Raw genomic sequence first — 20208 nt, forward strand, 5'->3', positions numbered from 1 at the left:
TCCATTTACCATCTGTGTACATTACAATAGAGTCTCCTTGTTTTAGCTGTTTCAACTCAGGTCCACAATGTTTATCATAGTTTTTTTAGCTTTCCTTTGGCGAATTTCGAGTTTTTTGATAATTTCTCTGTTGTTGACGTTTTGTGTCATCAATAGCGGTAATGAAGTAGGTAGTGATGTTTTTAATCTCCTATTTAGGAACAATTGTACTGGCGAAAGATCAATGTCCAACGGTGTGTTTCGATAGTCTAAAAGAGCTTTGTGTGGATCCTTCGATTTCATAATTAGCTTCTTGATGGTTTGAACACTTCTTTCTGCTTGTCCATTCGACTGAGCATAGTGTGGGCTGCTCGTGGTATGTTTAAATCCATATTCGGTAGCAAATCTTTTGAATTCTAATGAAGAAAACTAAGGACCATTGTCAGACACTAATTCGTCAATATATCAAAATCTTGGCATTAGTCCTTTTAAGTAATCAATGGTGTTTTTGCTAGTTTCATTGTCTAGTTTCATAACTTCTGGCCACTTTGAGTAGTAGTCTACTACTAATGTTTAATGTTGTTTTTGGTATTCAAATAAGTCGGTAGCAACTTTTGACCAGGGTCTTTCAGGTATTTCAGGCATTAACATCGGTTCCTTTGCGTTTAGAGACTGATGTTGAGCGCAAAGTCCACATGCTTTAACTTTGTCCTCGATGACTTGTCCCATGCCGATCCAGAATAGTACATCACGTGCATGGCTTTTGCACTTTACGATTCCAAGATGTGATTCGTGTACTTTGTCCAAAATTTCATTTTGTAGCGCTTTTGGTACAATAGTTTTATTTGACTTGTACAATAGTCCATCGATGACTGAAAGTTCATCACGGTAAGTCCAATATGGCCTCAAAGAGTGTATAAGTTCAGATTTTTCATTTGGCCATCCATTAAATATGACATCTTGTAATTCCTGAAGGTGTTCATCATTTGCAGTTTCCTTCTGAAATTTAGCATACATTTCTGGAGCAATTGGCAAGTATGATATCAAATGAATATCATTCACGTGTAAGTCAGGTACTAATACTTCCTTTGTTTCTTTTAGGAACGATCTACTGAGATGATCTGCTAGATACATCGCTTTGCCTGGTTTATAGTCAACTTTAAGATCATACTTTTCTAATGCTATTAAAAGTCTTTGTAATCTAGGCGGTGTTTGGTGAAGCGGTTTCAGGAAGATTGATTGTAGCTGTTTATGGTCTGTCTCTATTTGAACTTGGCGACTATATACGTACTCAAGGAATTTATTACATCCATAAACAATTGAAAGAGTTTCTTTCTCGATCTGCGGATATCGTTGTTGTGTTTGAGTAAGAGCACGTGAGGCATACGCAACTGGTTTCTGATTTTGTATTAGTACAGCTCCAAGTCCTTTTGAACTAGCATCAACACTGAGTGTAAGCGGTTTGTTCGGATTGTAGTATTGCAGCAGAGGTGCATTTGTTGCCATTTCTTTGAACTTCTGAAAGCTAGTTTCTTGTTTTTCATCCCAGTGCCATGCTGTGTTTTTCTCTAAGAGAGTTCTTAACGGTTCACTGACTGTTGACATGTTTGGCATAAATTTGCCAAGATACTGAATAAAACCCATGAAAGTTTGCAGATCCTTGACGCACTCCGGTTTTGACATTTTATTGACTGCACGGATTTTTTCTGTGTCTGGTTTCACGCCTTCACTTGTTAGAGAGTGTCCAGCGTATGTTTCTTCCGGTTTGTTGATTTCGCACTGAGTTTCAAGTTGAATTCTCGCGCTCTGTCTAGAACTTGTTTAAGACGCTTATCATGTTCTTTTTGGTCTGATCCCCAAATAAGAATGTCGTCGATAATCGCTTCTGCTCCTTCTATGTCAGATACCATTTCAGACACAATTTTCTGGAATACTTCCGATGCTGAATTTATCCCAAAAGGTAAGCGAGCAAATCTATAACGTCCAAATGGTGTATTAAATGTGCATAGCTTTGAGCTAGGTTCGTCTAGTTGAGTATGCCAAAATCCACTGGTGGCATCCAGTTTACTAAAGACTTTAGCGTTCGGCATTTGCGAGATAACTTCTTCTACGGTTTTTAACGGATAATGTTCACGTAAAATTGCCTTGTTCAGATCACGTGGTTCAATGCATATTCGAATTTTGCCGTTTGGTTTAATGACAGTAACCATTGAGTTGACCCATTGTGTAGGTTCTTGCTGTTTGAAGATTACACCAATATCCTCCATACGATCAAGTTCAGCTTTGACTTTGTCTTTGATAGCTATGGGTATCTTACGCGGTGCGTGTACAACTGGTGCTACAGTTTTGTTGATACGTATCTTATGTGTTCCTGGTAGACAACCTAGGCCTGTGAATAAATCTCCATATTGGTGTTCCATATTTTCTGGTAAAATTGTTTTGTCGCTTCTTGCGAATTGTTTGTATGAGTGATTGAATGTATGCGCTTTAGAAGTTTCATCGCTTCGCATGTTTTTGCACCTATTACAGATTGTACATTACGGTCTACAATGTGAAATTTCACGGCGTGATCTCGGCATTTATAACTACACCTAAGATTAATTACTCCAATAGTGTCAATGATGTATCCTGAGTATGAACGGAGTGGCGATACTTGTTTAGTGATGATAGGATGCGAACAAATGGTTTTCAGTTTGTTTAGGGAAAGTACGTTGCACTCTGCACCTGTCTAGCTGAAAGTTAACTGGTACGTCGTTGACGTTGATTGTTTCGGTCCATTCGTCGGTATTTAAGTCTTGATTATCAATTTTTGCTACAAAAAGTTTATCGTCATCAGATTCACTGCATATGTCTAAAGTGTGCATTTTCTTTGAAGATTTGTTTGATGACAGACAGACGGACGCAAAGTGGTTGTATTATGGCATTTATTGCACTGTTTCCCGAATGCAGGACATTGTCTACGCTCATGTTTACCTCCACAGTTTTTACATTTGCTTGTGAAATTGGGTGATTGCCCCTTGTTATTTTGAGGTGGTCCCCTTTGTGGTGTGTATTGCTTGCCATATTTTTTACCTGATGATTTTGATCCTTGTTTCTTTAACATGTTAATGGTTTTATCTTCGCTTTCCATAGTTTTAAGTTGAGCCTTTGAAAGTTCATAAGTTCTAGCGAAATTTATAGCCTTTTTCTAACGAGAGTTCGGACCCTTCAGTAATACATTTCTCCAGAACTTTGTGGTCTTTAGTTCCAAAAACAATGGCATCACGTACCATTTCCTCCGGCGTCGCATATCCACAATCTTTTACCAATAGTTTGAGGTCTGTGAGATATTCTTCGAAAGTGTCAATTTCTTTTTGTACACGGCTTAAAAATTTGTATCGTGAATAAATCTTGTTCGATTTAGGGCGTACGTGTTTTTCAAAGTTCTGACAGTGCACATCAAGTTTCTTTTTATCGTCCTCCGAAAGATCCCAGGTGGAATATATGTCTCTGCCTTTGTTGCCGATCCATATCATTAGATAGTTACATTTTTGTGCTTCAGCAGTCTTGACTAGAGGTCCCGCGAACCAGAATTCTGTATGTTGTTGGAAAGATTTCCAAGCGGTCACTAGGTCTGTCGCTTCCCAGTCCATTTTGGGGTGAGATCCTGATAGTGCATCCATGATTATGATAATGGCTTATTTTCATTATGATGGGCGATGGTTCAGTCTGACACCATGTTAAATACGTAGGAGGAAGACATGTTGACAATAACAAGATATTTATTAACCTTCTATACAGGAGAGTATCATAATACATAACAATAATGTCCGGATCGTATCCGGTTAAGATATGTCAATATTACGGTATGTGACAGTGAGCGAGATGCAATCATGGTCACTGGGGTTTAAGGAATCTGATGTTGTGTAGTTGTCGTTTGTTGAAGTGGTTTATAAGAGTTTCTCGTTTTTTTATATAGATTAACCGTTGGTTGTCCCTTTTGAAAGTTTTTACGCATAGTAATTGTTGGGGCCCTTTATCGCTTGCATGCTCTTTGGTTTGAGCCAATGCTCCGTGTTGAAGACCGTACTTAGACCTACAGTTGTTTACTTTTATAAACTGTGACTTGGAATGAGAGTAGCTCATTGACACTCATACCACATCTTCTTACATCTAAACACTACATGTGTATTGCAAAAAAAAATAATGAGACAGCCATTGATTTATTTGTAAAGTTTAAAAACCTGTAAAATTTGTCACATTTTGGAATTTGTGAATATGAAAGTAGAATTATGACGACATCAGTTGCAAAATATGCAAATGATGATTGTGGTCAAGTTTGGTTTAATTTGGCCCAGTAGTTTCAGAGGAGAAAATTTTGTAAAAGTTAACGACGACGGTCGACGACGACGGACGACGGACGCGAAGTGATTGGAAAAGCTCACTTGGCCCTTCGTGCCAGGTGAGCTAAAAAAAAGAAAAAGAGGGGGGAAAACGACAGAGATAATGATTAGATATTTATTCATATAAATCATTGTATAATATAAATAGAATAAAAATATTTCATAAAACAATATACAAATATTTTACAAATTAGTTTGCTTTGAGATATGATTTTATATATTTTCTTGATTAGCATTGCAGTTAGAAACCAGGTTTTAAAACCTAAGCCTGAAACCATGTATAATGTCTTAATATTTATAAAAATAAAACAAATCAACATTAAAATAAATATAAATTACAGATAAAATTAATACAGTCTACTAGTGTGGATGTCGTAATTTTTTGTGAGATTGGTTTGACGCCATCAGTCTAACGACTGTTTACTACGCCGATATGACAAACGAGTTCAAGGCTGAGCCTGAGAATATACATTGATTTATTAAACGAATAAAAATCATGAAATGATGTCATTTTGTAAAAAATACGCAAAAACATCACGCACAAAAAAAAATGATATTCATAAAATGAGGACTACAATTCCTTACAATAGAAGTATTTTAGATACTTAGTTATATACTAAGGGAGTAAAAACTAAAAGATTTCAATAAAATTTGTCTATAAATTACATTATTGCATATAAATATCAAATATTCTTCCAATGACAATTTGCGATTACATATAATATATGAATCTGGATACCTCAAATACATTTTACGTCAACAAAACGTATATCTTGACGTGAACACTTTTATATGTGTGTTTTCTAAAATTGTGCTTTCAATATTGCTTCATGGGTTTCAGATACTAGTATTAATATGTCTATTTCTCTATTTATATCTAAATGAATTTATAGTTACACATGTTACATGATATCTAATAGCAAAAAGCGTATTTTGCCCGGCGTCGATAATGTCTTTTATAATGATCATATAACATATATATTAAAATGGGTGTCTGTTTAGGTGGCACGGTAGTATTTGCATTCCAGAATTTAGGTTGCTCTTTTCAGTACCCTACTTAGGTAAATGTATCTAAACAATGTGATTGGACAAAAAATACAGTATCAACTGAACATACTTTCCCAAACTGAGGGATGAGTCAGGTGAAGAAAAATATGAAATAATTTTACATACAGATGAAAATGAATTTTTGAGATTTTTTTTGAATTTTGTATTCACTGCACCATAAAAGACCTAAAGGTACTAGTGGCCTTAGGTTTTTAAAAATAGCAAAAAAAAGTAAACGGTCATGATACATATTCAAATTCATTTCTGAATAGTAAAATGAAAGTACTTCAGTTAACTGTGAATGTAGAAATTTTTGCAGTGTTAGAAAGTGATGAAAATTCTAAAAAGGCTATCATTATCCCTTATGGGCCAGGAAATACTACCGTGCCACCTTAAGTGTTTGAATTCGACATTAAAATTATCGTGCAACCAGTTTATGAATAAAAAAGAATATATCTTTTTTACATTATCATGCAGCTTCTTTTTTTTTTTGCAATGCGCAGATCTAGTATGACTGATGTCTAAATAAGGTTTCGTGTCTGGATAAGATAACAGTTGTTTTGGACAATGGACGAGATATGAAAAAATAGAATAACAAAAATACCGAGCTCCGAGGAAAATCCAAACGGAAAGTCCATAATCAAATAGAAAAATCAAAGCACTAACACGTCAAACGAATGGATAATAACTGTCATATTCCTGACTTATACAGGCATTTCCTTATGTAGAAAATGGAGGATTAAATCTGGTTTTATCGCTAGCTATACCTCTTACTTGTATGACACTCGCATGATATTCCATTATATTGACAACGATGTGTAAATAAAACAAACAAGCATAATATATAACACTGACTACTTATTATTACATGTGTAATTGCTGCTCTTTATTAAATGTATTATTGAGGCTTTGTTAAATGCATGTATTAATTGTTTTGCCATTAATTTATACAGCATATTCTTTTTTCGTTTTATCAATTTTGTAACACATATCTGGTATGAAAATCAGAAGCTTTCACCTAAAACGTTAGAATATGTATAAAATGAACTACAAAATGAGTTACAGGATATGCTGTGTTTAGGTTAACATTCTTAATTATAAGACAACCAAATGACTCCCAGAAAGAACGATCATTACTAAAGTTACTTGATCTGATTTCCGCACTTTCTTCAAGTTATATTTCTGTTTCATCTATAATAGAACCACAATCGACTTACAACGCAGTTCGATGAGACGTCTCCTCTTCCGATATACCGGTTTGATCTGTACCAATAATATTTTCGTACCCTTTTTTTGATTGACTATTACGATTTGAATTTGTCTGTTCATCATTTTGAGAGCTACTTGAAGAGCGAACCGTCGGAGACACGGTGGCAACTTTGCGATTTTCATCCTTTTCAAATCCTTGGTTGGCGTAAGATCCTACCTGGCTAGTTTGTATTGACAGTTTATTGTCACCATTACTGTTTTGTTTGCTATGTACAAAAATAAATTACATTTTGTCAAAACAGTTTTAAAATATATCTGATAAATGCATAGATGAAATGTAGTTGAGCTTACAGTAATGAGTATCCATAATTGACTGCAAGTAAAATCTTTATTTCATAATCATCGGATTCCATATAGGGTCGAATTTTGATTTCTTTACCAACTTTCGAATAACGCAAAAGGAAAAACTGATTTGTTTATTTGCACGGCTGAATAAATGAAAGTCAAATCAAATACTGTCAATTCGTAACCGTTACATTTTCAGAATCAAGGCTCGGTTTCGATGATAAGAATTATGATTTGTAACCATTCGTCATGCTCAATGTTAAATGATTCCCATTAGTATTTGTGTTTATCTTATTTCCTTTGAATCCTGTACCGCTGTTTATTGTTCTTGTCCGCGGTAGGACAAAATCAATTAAAATTTTAAAAAGCGCATTTAGCATTCAAATCAAATATATCCAATGACAATTGGGAGATCAAAGAAGCTTTTGATCAAACAAATATAGACTAATAAAATTGAGAATGGAAATGGGGAATGTTTCAAAGAGACAACAACCCGACCATAGAAAAAACAACAGCAGAAGGTCACCAACAGGTCTTCAATGTAGCGAGAAATTCCCGCACCCAGAGGCGTCCTTCAGCTTGCCCATAAACACATATACTAGTTCAGTGATGAACGCCATACTAAACTCCAAGTTGTACACAAGAAACTAAAATTAAAATAATACAAGACTACAAAAGGCCAGAGGCTCCTCACTTGGGAAAGGCGCAAAAATGCGGCGGGGTTAAACATGTTTATGAGATCTCAACCCCCTATACCTCTAGCCAATGTGGAAAAGTAAACGCATAACAATACGCACATTAAAATTCAGTTCAAGAGAAGTCCACCTTGCAAAAACGTGTTACATCCTAGTCCTTTCTTTTGCTGAACAGTTATTTCATGAGCAATCTTGCCAAATCTCCGCATATTTGTAGAGTTGGTTTTTTTTAATAAATAAAAGATACAATATAGAGATTAAAGATATCTTACAATCATCACTTACCTTGAACTCAATGAATCAAAATGCTCAACATTCTCATTTACTTTGTGACGTGAGTTTCCAGCTTTATCGTAAACATCTTCCTGTGTTTCCGCATATGGATCTTCTTCCTGTTTATCAGTACTTTCTGTGCTTTCTGTTTTTGGCTTGTTTTTCGACTTTGTGGCTTCGTTCACTTGAGTATATACAGCGGGTTGAGGTGGTGTGTTTCTGAAAGGTGACAAGATGATATAGTACAGCAAAATAATTTCTGAGTTATCATTGCAAAGTTAATGTAATATGTAATACTGTTACAAGAAAAAAAAGTCAGAAACAAAACGTATAACATGAGAATTCAATAGTCCATGGATTAGTGTGATTGCATTAACATCAAAAGACTTCTTATCTCAAACAAATGACTATACCAGTGCACGTTAAATGATACATTTTGGCAATGTAAATTTAACAAACTAGTACTACTGCGGATTAAACATACATATATAGTTAGGCAAGGTCAGCAGTTTCTGCTGCAAAAGTTTTGACGTTGAACGATTGCATACGTACGATTCGTTCTTTTTCTTTTCCTCTTCCTCTTGTTTCTTCAAGTATTCTGCATTATGCTTGGTAATATCTTCAACTTCGAGGCCATTATTAGAACCTTTTGTAGGTGCATCATCTTCTAAAGCAATGTAATCATAATCACCAGTCCTAGGTTCTGTAACTGGTTTTGGTTTCGAGTCATCATTTTTAGATGTGGGGGATTTACTCTTCCTTCTGTATAAAAGAAACAAATCATAGATGTGACGTCCTATGCAATACAATAATTCATTCAACTCCACACATATTGATTTAATGAATTCCATTCAAATTTGGTATTGACTAATCATATCTTTTCCATTTCAATGAGCTATAAATATCTGTGAGTAACCTTTCAATGTGTTTAAATGAATTATGTTGTCTAGAAAAATGTGATTTTCTTAAAAATTTTCAAAACCAAACTTATTAAGCCGTCACAAGCGTTACAATTATATAACCACCTTTACTATACATTAATTTATACGAATACCCTCTTTTTAGTTGTACCACCAAACGTGATTATATAGCAATAATACCGCCTGTGTAGAGATATATCGCTTCATGCATATGATGAAATTGATATAAATATCTTATGTAGCTTATGTACCTAATAAGTTATTGGTGTATATCATAATTGAAATACAAATGTAACTAGTTTAAATAAAATTCTAATTACAAGTTTAATCTTAATAGTTTTTTTTCTAAATTAAATTTTTGCCACTGATTTTATTCTTACCTTCTGCATGCTATTATAACAATAATAACAACGATAATGGTAACAACCGCCATCGCCACAACAGTACCAATAACTAGACCTGAAAAAAATGTATTGTTTATCCTTAATAATGCTGGCTTATTAAACAATCATGTTCCTGACTAAGTACATGGCTTTATTTACGAAAATAGTGGATTAAACTTGTTTTTGTATCTAGATTAACCGCCAACTTGTAAGGCGGCTGTTTATACTACCAAATTGAGAGTGATATCGCGGGTCCGTGACTGAATTAAAGTATATAACTATGCGTAAGCCTTATTTTAGTATTGGTATTGGCATCTGATAAAGTCATGCCGATTATAAGATACGATACACAGTTTTCTCTGTTTTCAAACTCTTTCTGTGTGAACCCGTCGACCTGGAATTTATCGATTATTGGTAATATAAATTATTTGGAAAACAAAAGGTTCTAGAACGGAGTATTCTTAATCAACAGCATTGTCCTATATTAGTTATAAATAAAGTTGAATTCTTTGATTCGCCTGTTTTATGTCATGACCGCTAACAAATTGAAAACTGTACCTATACGCTTCCTTATTTTAACTCCAGATTATTAGTATTCGTATTGCTGTCTTAGAAAGTTATACTAATTAAAATACTACAATACAGAACAATTTGACAATGATTGAATTTAGAAGTGTCAACCCTACGATTATGACCCGTGTATATAGCAAAATCCTAAATACACCGTTTGGTGGTGCGCCTGTAAGATGCAGAACGTACAGATAAGATTATAGGTAATAGGTGAATATACTATTGGTATCGGTATCGGATTCGACCGGAACTTGTTAATTTTTGGCAATATTTATTATACGGAAAACAAAAGGGTCTGGAGTAGTGTAATTTTTAAACTACATCATTGTCCTATATTAGCTATATATAAAGTTGAATTCTTTGATTTGTCGTGTTTACCCCACGACGGCTGACAAATTGGACCATTTTTTTTTAGTATTATAAATAGCACAATGTGACAATAACTGGGATCCATTAACATTAACCTTATGAGAAAATAATTACAACTGATGGTTCAAAAAATAGTCAAGAATGTAGTGTCTTGATTTATGACAGAAAAATTTCAAATATACACTTGCATTAATTCAACTTAGAAAAAGAATGCATTCTTGTTTCATTGTTCCTCGTGTAAAGCCATGTAACGCTTTCGAATGTTGTAGTAGAAGTTCTAAATTGGAATTGAAAAACCTACTCTAGTATGGGTTTAAGTAGGCCAACCTCGCCAAATCGACTCAGAAAATATTTTTTCTAAAACGGCTGAGCGTGTCCCCAGATTTCATCTTAAATTCATCCCCTTCGTTTCTGCTTTTTTACCACTTTATTGAGCTTTCAGCTCTGGGTGTTTTCGATGAATATTTTTCCGATTTAAATGTTAATTATCATTGCCAATGGAATCATTTAGTTATTTGACCCATGCATGTACGTTAAATGTATGAAGGCGATTCCTCATTCTTGAAAGTTATGACGGAGGTAAGGACTGTAACTCTGGTTAATGACAACATTTCATGAATGAAGTTGTATACAACGTATAGTATTACACTTATTACTGATTATAAAATGATAAGTAGAACTTGTTAACATATTTCGATTGTATTTTAAGATTGGCATTGATTTGACAGCATTTTGAAACTTTACACATTTTAAAGTATTTAAGAAGGGGGGGTTCATAAAATTCACGATGAAACTAATATGATTTCAGTGAGCACAACAGGTTCTGGAAAAACTTATTATATTACTTGACCTCTTATTTCAGTATTATTCATAAGTTTCCTATACAATCTTGCAAAACATTATAATAAAGAAATTTTAGTATACTACGATACTGTTGTCAGGTCATTAAAGTTTGCATATTTTGGCGTTAATATTGATTCACTTATAGGGTCTTTGCATCGGAACTAAACACATTTATTCAAAAACCAGTTGTTGGCATGACACGGGTTATGTTCTTCTCATATATGTTATGATGGTATGATACTAAACCCCTAACGGGAAGGATTGTGCCTGATGTTCATATGATGAAATCATAATCTTCAGTAAATTTAATTGAAGTCTGGAGCAGGCATGTCAGTTAAGGTGGCTCACCCCAATAGTGACCCCCGGTAGAATTTTTTTATTTTCACATATTCTGTAGATTTTTGTATGCTGAATCCAAAAATGCAAAGAAAAAAGGGGGTCACCAGGCTCGTTTTCTCCTCAAATTGAACCGAAATGTGCGATTTTGACCCTATTTCCAAACATGCCCACCCTTCCAACAATAACCGTTACATCAAATTCAAAGACTTTTAAAACCAAGTCAGTATGATTTTTATGTGAAAAAACATTAGAATTTGAAATGTAAACCTTTTCCTTGGTTGTTTATGACTTAAAAATCCTTTTATTTTCAAATTTATGTCTAAATTTTGCATTTTCTAATTTTAGTTTAAGGCAAAAAATATTGGTTTAATCGATTTTTCGTAAAATTTCCCCGGTAGATTTTTTTTAAAAACAGATATGTCAAAGCTATGAACTTTTCGAACACTTTAAGGTAAAATAAAATGGGGGTCACCAGGCTTTTAAAAAAGTTACGAGCTTTTGTTTAACCCCTCTACCCCATAAGGTCTGATTTCATTGCACTCCATTAATTACTTAATTGTGAATTCTTTATTGATGGCTTTAATAAAATAATGTTTGTAATTATATCAATAAACGATGGCTGAATATAAATGTGGTTATCGTATTACTGTTTGTTATCAAAAAGTGAAATTTTGATTATTTTGGTGAAATACGGTAATTTTGTCTGGCGCGAGTTGCTTCCCTCTAATTTGGCGCCATTATCGGACCAGAGGAATTTCAAGGTCGCCATTACCGAGCAGCATACTATATTGATGAATACGACCATGTACATGCATAACAGACATTGTGGCGAATATACGACGATGAAGGTAGGGTTATTACATAAGAAAACATAGATTTCGATATATTAGGCAGCCAAATGTTATCAGTATAACGAAAAATACACACTTGGGGGGTTGTCTCAAAATACTCGCTACTGTTGAAAATCACTGCGGCTGAAACCTTGCACGGGCTCAATTTCTGGTCCATGTTTAATATTATAGATCGTTACAGCTGGTATGTTATTTATGTGTTTATTTTACCTTTTACAGACAAGTTGTAAACATGTCTGGCCAGTTTTACAAAATATCCATGTGCAAACGGCCGAAGAGGAAGGGATGACCATGATGACATCTAGCCTACTGTCATTTTTACGCTACCGTTGACCGTTAGTGTCAATGAATTAGTCTTTTTTAATCATCATTTTTAATATCTAATTTCGTAGCCAAGTTAGGTTCATATTAGTCCGAGATTAGCCCCAGCTTGTCTGGCAAAACAGCCGTTGGACGTCAGAGAAATCTGCCCCAAGACAAAATATATTTCAAAGATACCCCCTTTTCTCTGATCCCTCATTCCCCTGTCTCCTTACCCCTGTCCACCCCTCTATTAAGGTCTAGGGTTTGATTGACTTGTTTATTTTCTTGAGAATATGATATAATTGGCCTAATTTGTAAATGATAAACCCTACAGTAGGAGGCAGTACATCTAATATCGAGGGATTCATCTTTATCAATCACAATTTGTTTACCATTAACCCCCCCCCCCCCCCTAATTCTGTTAGGTATACAAAAATGATAGAAGTATCAGGGTTAAACATGTGCAGAATGTGGCCATAAGTATTTGTCACTTGAGGTTATTAGCTGTTCATATATATTGTATATAATGTAAAAAAGAAGATGTGGTACGATTGCCAATGAGACAACTATCCACAAAAGACCAAAATGACACAGACATTAACAACTATAGGTGTATACATTTTTCAAAAAAAAAATATTTTGGATTGATTTTAAGCATCCTGGTACCAATAGAAGCAGTATTATCACAGGTTTATTTTTTGGTTATATTTTTTTGTGTCTCATTTTCATTATTTTCTGTTCAGTAATTCGATATACATGTTTATCCATATTGGTATTATTTCAGTAGGTTTCTCTATATGAATTGGATTTTGAATAAAAAAGCATATTCACCTGAGAAAGTGTTATTCACTGCGCTAAACGTCACACGCTTTTACATGCAACGTTATGGTAAAATGTTTCATGAAAAAAAAAAAAAATTGGTATATGTTTGTCATTAGATACATTTTCTTCTCTCAGACTATGGAATCAAACAATTACTGTCTTTTGTTTTGGTAAATATGGGGTTTTATTGACTTTTGAAAAACTGATATTCACTTCGGCCATCGAAAGACAGTATTGTATAATATTCAACCAAATTAAATTATAAAAAAATATTTTATGTGTTCTTAAGGGAAAACAAAAATATATGAAAACAAACCTATTATCAAATAAACACATGTTAATTTAGACCATTTTAGTTCTTTTAAGGTTACCCTTGCATGGTCAGTCTTATCAAACTTGCATGTACCTCCCAAATTTGGTTTCTGTTCTCCAACTTCAGTTTGCCTCTACCAATATTATGAAACTAATACACAATTAATGCATATATATATGCTTTAAGCTTACTACATTGTACCATCAAACACACATGAAGTTTGAATTTTTGGTGGGGTCGCTTTTACTTTTCTAGAGTTATGCCCCTTTACAAATTAAAAAAAATGCTGAAATTTTGTTCCTTTCTTTAACACAAGTTTGCTTCATCCAAATGTTCTGAAACTTATATGTAATGCTTACTACAGCAACACTCAGATCAAGTACAAATTTGGGTGGTGTCACTCTTTTCATTATTTATATGGAAGCGGCTGCTCATCTGTGTCCCATGGACACATTACCATTATGAACTAGTCTACATCTATATATGCTTTTGAATGTCAATAATTGTTGATTTTCTGACAGAATTACTCTGATATTTAATTTCAGGCTGCAAGTACATTTGTACATGTACATTGCAAATGGAAGGAGTGAGCTTGGAATGTTCAACTTAACTTGGAAACTATTGGCAAAGTACTGACAGAATTTCATGAGAAGCCAGTATCATATTCTAGTCTTGCAACCGGAAACTATGTGTAAAGTGCTGAAACTTAAGAACAACATTCTACATGTATATATGCAATATGTGTTGCCCCAATCCACTTAAGGAGCTAAGATCAACTATAAATTGGAACTACATGTATATGCTTTAGTGCTGTCAAAATCCTTTAAAAAATCAAATCAATAGGACCTACTTCACCTATATACATAGCTACCTGTCCCAATGATGAATACAGATCATATATATGAGTCTACTCTTATAAAAAAAACAGTGAAGGAGAATAAAAATAATGAAAATATAGAGCTGATCAGCTAATTACTGTACATGTACATGATGTATAAATGGCAACAATTCTTACATGTATACTAGTACATTGAAATTAATTATATTAATAGATGTTTTATAAATTTGATCTCATAGATATTAGAGGAATAAAATCAATCACGTTTCAAAAATTTGATTTAGTTGAGCCTTTTTTTTTACGCCAATTTTCAGGACATATTATGGTATACCATTGACTGTCCGTCGTCAGCATGTTGGACATATACTCAAAAATAATAAATACTAATAGGTACAAATTGTCACCGTACATGTAGTAGATAAACTATTTGCGTGAAATAATTTACAATTCTGTTTGGCAATTGTCATTGACCACATAATCTGTATGGTTCATTGGTCAACAGTAAGTCCTCTTTTAATATGCTATATAATATTGTGTAATCAATAGGTCATCTTCATGTATATTTGGTGTATAAAATGATTATTAAATGTATTATAACAAATTAAAATATCAAATGAGAGGATGTGATATGATTGTAAATGAGACACAAGAGACCAAATAACACAGAAATAACTATACCTGTAGGTCACCATATGGACTTCAACAATGAGTAAAACATATTCTGCATAGTTGGTTTTAAAGGTCTCGAAATGACAAATGAACAATTTAAAACATTTCAAATGAGAAAACTAATGGGTGATTTATGTACAAAATAATAAATGAATAACAAATATGTCTGTCTTGCAGGGTTTATCTGAACTTAACCTCATTTTCATGGACTTGTCTTTTCTTGGATTCTAAATATGTTTCAAAATATTTGGTTGATGGGATGATTGTTACAGAGTCTGACATAGGGTTGGGGCTCATTGGTGGATTATGAAGCCAGCCCCGCTTTGGCAGTCAGTCCCCACATTGCCACTAGAGAAATAAAATAACTATAAGAAAAAAAAATGGTATCAGAAAAAAATTAAATCACGATAATTTCCTGTCGATATGCACATCTACATAGTATGTCCTTATTATCTACAAAGTTTCATGAAATTCTGTTGTGTGGTTTCAGAGGAGTTTCGATGACAAGCTGTTTGCAGTAGTATACTGCAGCAAATAAGTTCAAAGAGGCGTAACTCCTAGAAAAATAATTCGTAATTTCCTGTCGATATGCACATCTACATAGTATGTCCTTATTATCTAAAAAGGTTTTATGAAATTCTGTTGTGCGGTTTGAGAGGAGATGCAATGACAAACTGTTGCAGTAGTATATTGAAGCAAATAAGTTCAAAGGGGCCTTACTCCTAGGAAAAAATATGTATATCTAAATAGTATGTCCTTATCTAAAAAGGTTTCATAAAATTCTATTGTGCGGTTTGAGAGGAGATGCGATGACAAACTTGCAGTAGTATATTGAAGCAAATAAGTTCAAAGGGGCATACATTTTGTTACTCCTAGAAAAAGTTTGAATCGTAATTTCCTGTCGATATGCAAATCTGCATAGTATGTCCTTATTATCTAAAAAGGTTTCATGAAATTTTGTTGGGTGGGTTGAGAGGAGTTGTGATGACAAGAAACAGGACTGATAGACTGGCTGATGGACGGACGGATGGGTCAAAAATGTTATACCCTGCGCCACTTCCTTGCGTAGGGTATAAAATAGGAAGATGGGGTATCATTGTTTATGAGGCAACTCTTCACCAGAGACCAATTTACATAGAAGATAACAATTATGTCCCCGAACGGACTTCAACAATTACTATAAACTGATATACCATATAGTCAAACAAATAAAAGTCCCAGAAATTACGTTTTTTTATATGACTGCACATAATGAAAATTAAAGTTGTGCATACTGAATGATCACTGGCAAGTATTTCAAGCATAATACGGATGAGAACATGCAGATAAGTATCAATTATGAAAGTTATGCAAAGTAAGACGGGAGCTAGGTATATGGACTGCCATAAAAAAAAATGAATGGACAATTACGCTTGGTGCATGTATAGGCAAAATTCCCCTTTTTTACCCTACGAGGCTTCGTATGTATACATCCAGCTGTTTGAACATTCTGTATAATCAAAGGGTCATATGTCAGATTAGTCATATTTCTATGTTAACCATACGATATGAAAATAAGCAGATGTGGTATGATTGCCAATGAAACAACTATCCACCAAAGTTCATATTTAAAATTCAATATTATAAATAAAAAAAAACATTGTCTCCTTTTATCATCACGCATAGATCGATGATTAGTTATGCATTTCTTTGCCACGGTAAGATCAAGTCAGTGTTCACAAACAAAATTGTCATTCACATTTTTTGCCGCATTGACATCACTCAACTATATTTGTGATCATTTGTTTTAATCAAAAACTTTCCTTATTAGCTTACCTTTTAAAAAAGCATGTCAAAAATTAAGATAGAAGTTAAAGTTTGCCAACATCACCGGCTAATATAGCGTTCTTGTGTATACAGGGCGTAGTTTTTAAATTACAATCCAAACTTTTCCTGAACCTAGTAGTAGTATAGATTTTTTTTATATATAAAGTCTTTAGTAGTGTTTGAGACTGCCCGGCACGCTGCGGATGTATGTCCTAGCAAAATCGCGACATGGTGAAACCAAAAATTTTGCGGTTCTCCGCAAAGCATGCAGTATTTAGGAATTATATCATAGACCGATATATAAGGTCGGAATACTAGGCCAGTCCCGGTTACTTTTGACAGTGATGGATCCAGGGGGGAGGGTTCCGGGTTCCCCCCTTTTTTTGACGATCAATGCCTTTGAATGGGGAAATATAGTTGGAACACTCCCTTTTTGTCCTGGGTTGGGAACCCCCTTTTAAAATGGCTGGATCGCCCGATTGATCGTTGCTGGATCCATTAGTCTATTTTAATAACATTCAGTGCTCTGATTCAATTATTTTAGTTTTAATGCTGATATTTCTTTTTTTTTAAATATGAACTCGGTTGACATATTGATAGATACAACAGAAAATTGCAAGTCAACAAAATAACAATTCACAAAATAAGTAATAGAAAAAAAAAGTATCATAAAAATAGAAAACATTGGCCCCGATTTCTTAGATTATAGGACTTAGTCTAGTGTTCCGAAAATCATGGAATTGTGATACGAGAAAAATTATCAGATGATTTTCGTGCAGGTAAACAAATCTTTAAATGAAAATGTTAAGTATCAAGTCTGTTAGAAAATTGGCATGTTCAAATTTGTTTTGGTATAACTCTAATTATCAAAATATTGCAATGGAAAAATATATCGCATACTCGGGAATAAACTCCTAAAAATACTTGGAAATAAAGATATTTCAAGTTTTAAATATATTTATGACAGAAACAAACTGTTATAAAACGCCAAACGGATTATAGCATGATAACAAACCCGCCCCGATGTTTTAAACCATACTATACGGGCAGAGACATATATACACATATATGTCTCTGATACGGGTCACAAGTTTGCCTGTTTTTGAAAGCTGTACGATGACATGAAGTTGTTTACATCGCTATCATTTGTTTACAGTTAATCATTGCGTCATTGGCAAAACATTTTCAAAAATAAATATCCAAGACATCAATTAATTCAACTGGTATTTAAGTGAATTCAAAATATGGTACGAACGGACCCAAGAGGGGACCGTGTAAGATGAGAATGCGTTTTGGGAGCGAAGCGGCACCATATACCGTCGACGTCATTCATGTGACTTTGTCAGTATTTATATATTCTTTTTTTTTTTAATGTTATGCTTAAATCATGTATATTTTTCTCCTTTTAGACTTTTTTGCGAAAAATGAAGAAAGCACTGTGAATTTCTGACCGTTCGTATTTCCCGTTTTGAAGAACGTTTAGCCTCGCTTGTTTACATCGTCAAGGGTGCTTTCATACACGCCCGCGTTTCAAGGTCGTCAAAGCTATTTTTGAGAAGACCCCTTAAAGCGACCGTTTCCAAGGCACTCGTCGTAAGAAACATGCGTTAAAATATGCGCATTGGTAAAGGGCCGAGCCACCTTAACTGCTAGTAGTCTGTTCTTATTTATTTATTATTGGCATTTTGTTTATTTTCTTTGGTTACATCTTCTGACATCAGACTCGGACTTCTTCTCTTGAACTGAATTTTAATGTGCGTATTGTTATGGGTTTACTTTTCTACATTGGCTAGACGTATAGGGGGAGGGTTGAGATCTCATAAACATGTTTAACCCCTCCGCATTTTTGCGCCTGTGCCAAGTCAGGAGCCTCTGGCCTTTGTTAGTCTTGTATTATTTTATTTTTTAGTTTCTTGTGTACAATTTGGAAATTAGTATGGCGTTCATTATCACTGAACTAGTATATATTTGTTTAGGGGCCAGCTGAAGGACGCCTCCGTGTGCGGGAGTTTCTCGATACATTGAAGATCTGTAGGTGACCTTCTGCTGTTGTGTTTTTTTCTATGGTCGGGTTGTTGTCTCTTTGGCACATTCCCCATTTTTATTCTCAATTTTAGTACATGTTAAAGTTGTTTTTTGAATACATTTGAATTTTGGTGTTAATTAATTTATACTTTAACACTTGACATAAAATAAATTAAAAAAAATAAGGTAGCTATAAATACTTATGTTTCCTTCCGGCTTTTCCTCTTCTTTGTCAACACCAGAAGAACTGCCAATGGAACTAGACTTGGTAGTTGAAATGTCAGCTGTGTATATAAATGGAAAATAGACATAAAAAAATCTCCTCTATTTTTTTTAAAGTTTCAGTTATAATAAACCCTGAATAATAAACAAATAAACAATCTCAATCTACTTTAATTGTTTGGCACATAAAAAAAATATGTATTTATTTATATTAATAAAGCCATGCAGATAGCAAATATAAACTAAGACACTGTTCTTAATCTACTGTATTTTCTTTTTGCATTTATTTGAAATCATAAAGAAATGAACAATGTGATATTAGTAAATATTCATTTAGTACTTTTTTGTTCCATTAGTATACAACCGTTTTGGTTAATAGCTATATTAAAAAAACCGGTGTTATTAGCTTATTAATATTATGTACGTTAAATGTGACACTTTCAGTGCTGTTATCGCAAATCGAGAATAACAACAGATAACAGAAGCACGTTTTATATTGTATGATTTAAGTGTAGCTCCATTATGTTACGTTTTAAATGACATTCATTTGTGGGGACAAAGATGAACACGTTGACTTTATTCTTATTAATTGTACGCAACAGGTAAATGCTTGTGGAGGCATGGCGAAAAAAGCATTATTGTTGAACAGAGTTGAAATGGAATACCAAGATTTGTTCTATACACTGGTAGAACAATAATCAGTGTACAATGCTCCTGCGGAAATGTTGAACAATATCATAACACCTCAAATCTTTTCAAAGAAACCAATTTCGGGAAAGGAATAAAAAAAAAAGAAATGATTGAACAATCTATAACTATGACCCGTCTACAAAGTTAGAGTAAGAAACACAATCAAAATCACTCAGACTTGTCTAATGCTGTCCGTTTCTGTGTGTGTTACATTGTAGTGTTGTGTCGTTGTTTTCCTCTTATATTTAATGCGTTTCCCTCAGTTTTAGTTTGTTACCCCGATTTTGATTTTTGTCCATGGATTTATGAGTTTGA

General features: G+C 33.9%; 1 protein-coding gene and 1 long non-coding RNA gene across 2 annotated transcripts in view; one reads left to right on the forward strand and one right to left on the reverse strand.

Annotated features, from left to right (window-relative positions):
• Window positions 1–4462: 4462 nt before the first annotated feature.
• Window positions 4463–20208, reverse strand: part of LOC143044190 (uncharacterized) — a 67692-nt gene continuing 51946 nt past the window's right edge. The window contains exons 6-10 of the mRNA XM_076216084.1: window positions 19182–19265; window positions 9231–9309; window positions 8483–8692; window positions 7943–8149; window positions 4463–6883 (exon numbers count right to left, since the gene is read on the reverse strand). Coding sequence (XP_076072199.1) covers window positions 6622–6883; window positions 7943–8149; window positions 8483–8692; window positions 9231–9309; window positions 19182–19265 — 842 coding nt within the window. The 3' untranslated portion in view covers window positions 4463–6621. The remainder of the gene's footprint in view (window positions 6884–7942; window positions 8150–8482; window positions 8693–9230; window positions 9310–19181; window positions 19266–20208) is intronic.
• Window positions 11426–14757, forward strand: LOC143044189 (uncharacterized). Its single transcript, XR_012968596.1, has 2 exons — window positions 11426–12202; window positions 14189–14757. It is a non-coding gene; the product is annotated as an uncharacterized LOC143044189 (long non-coding RNA).

Source organism: Mytilus galloprovincialis, chromosome 9, assembly GCF_965363235.1.
Source record: "Mytilus galloprovincialis chromosome 9, xbMytGall1.hap1.1, whole genome shotgun sequence".
NCBI lineage: Eukaryota > Metazoa > Mollusca > Bivalvia > Mytilida > Mytilidae > Mytilus > Mytilus galloprovincialis.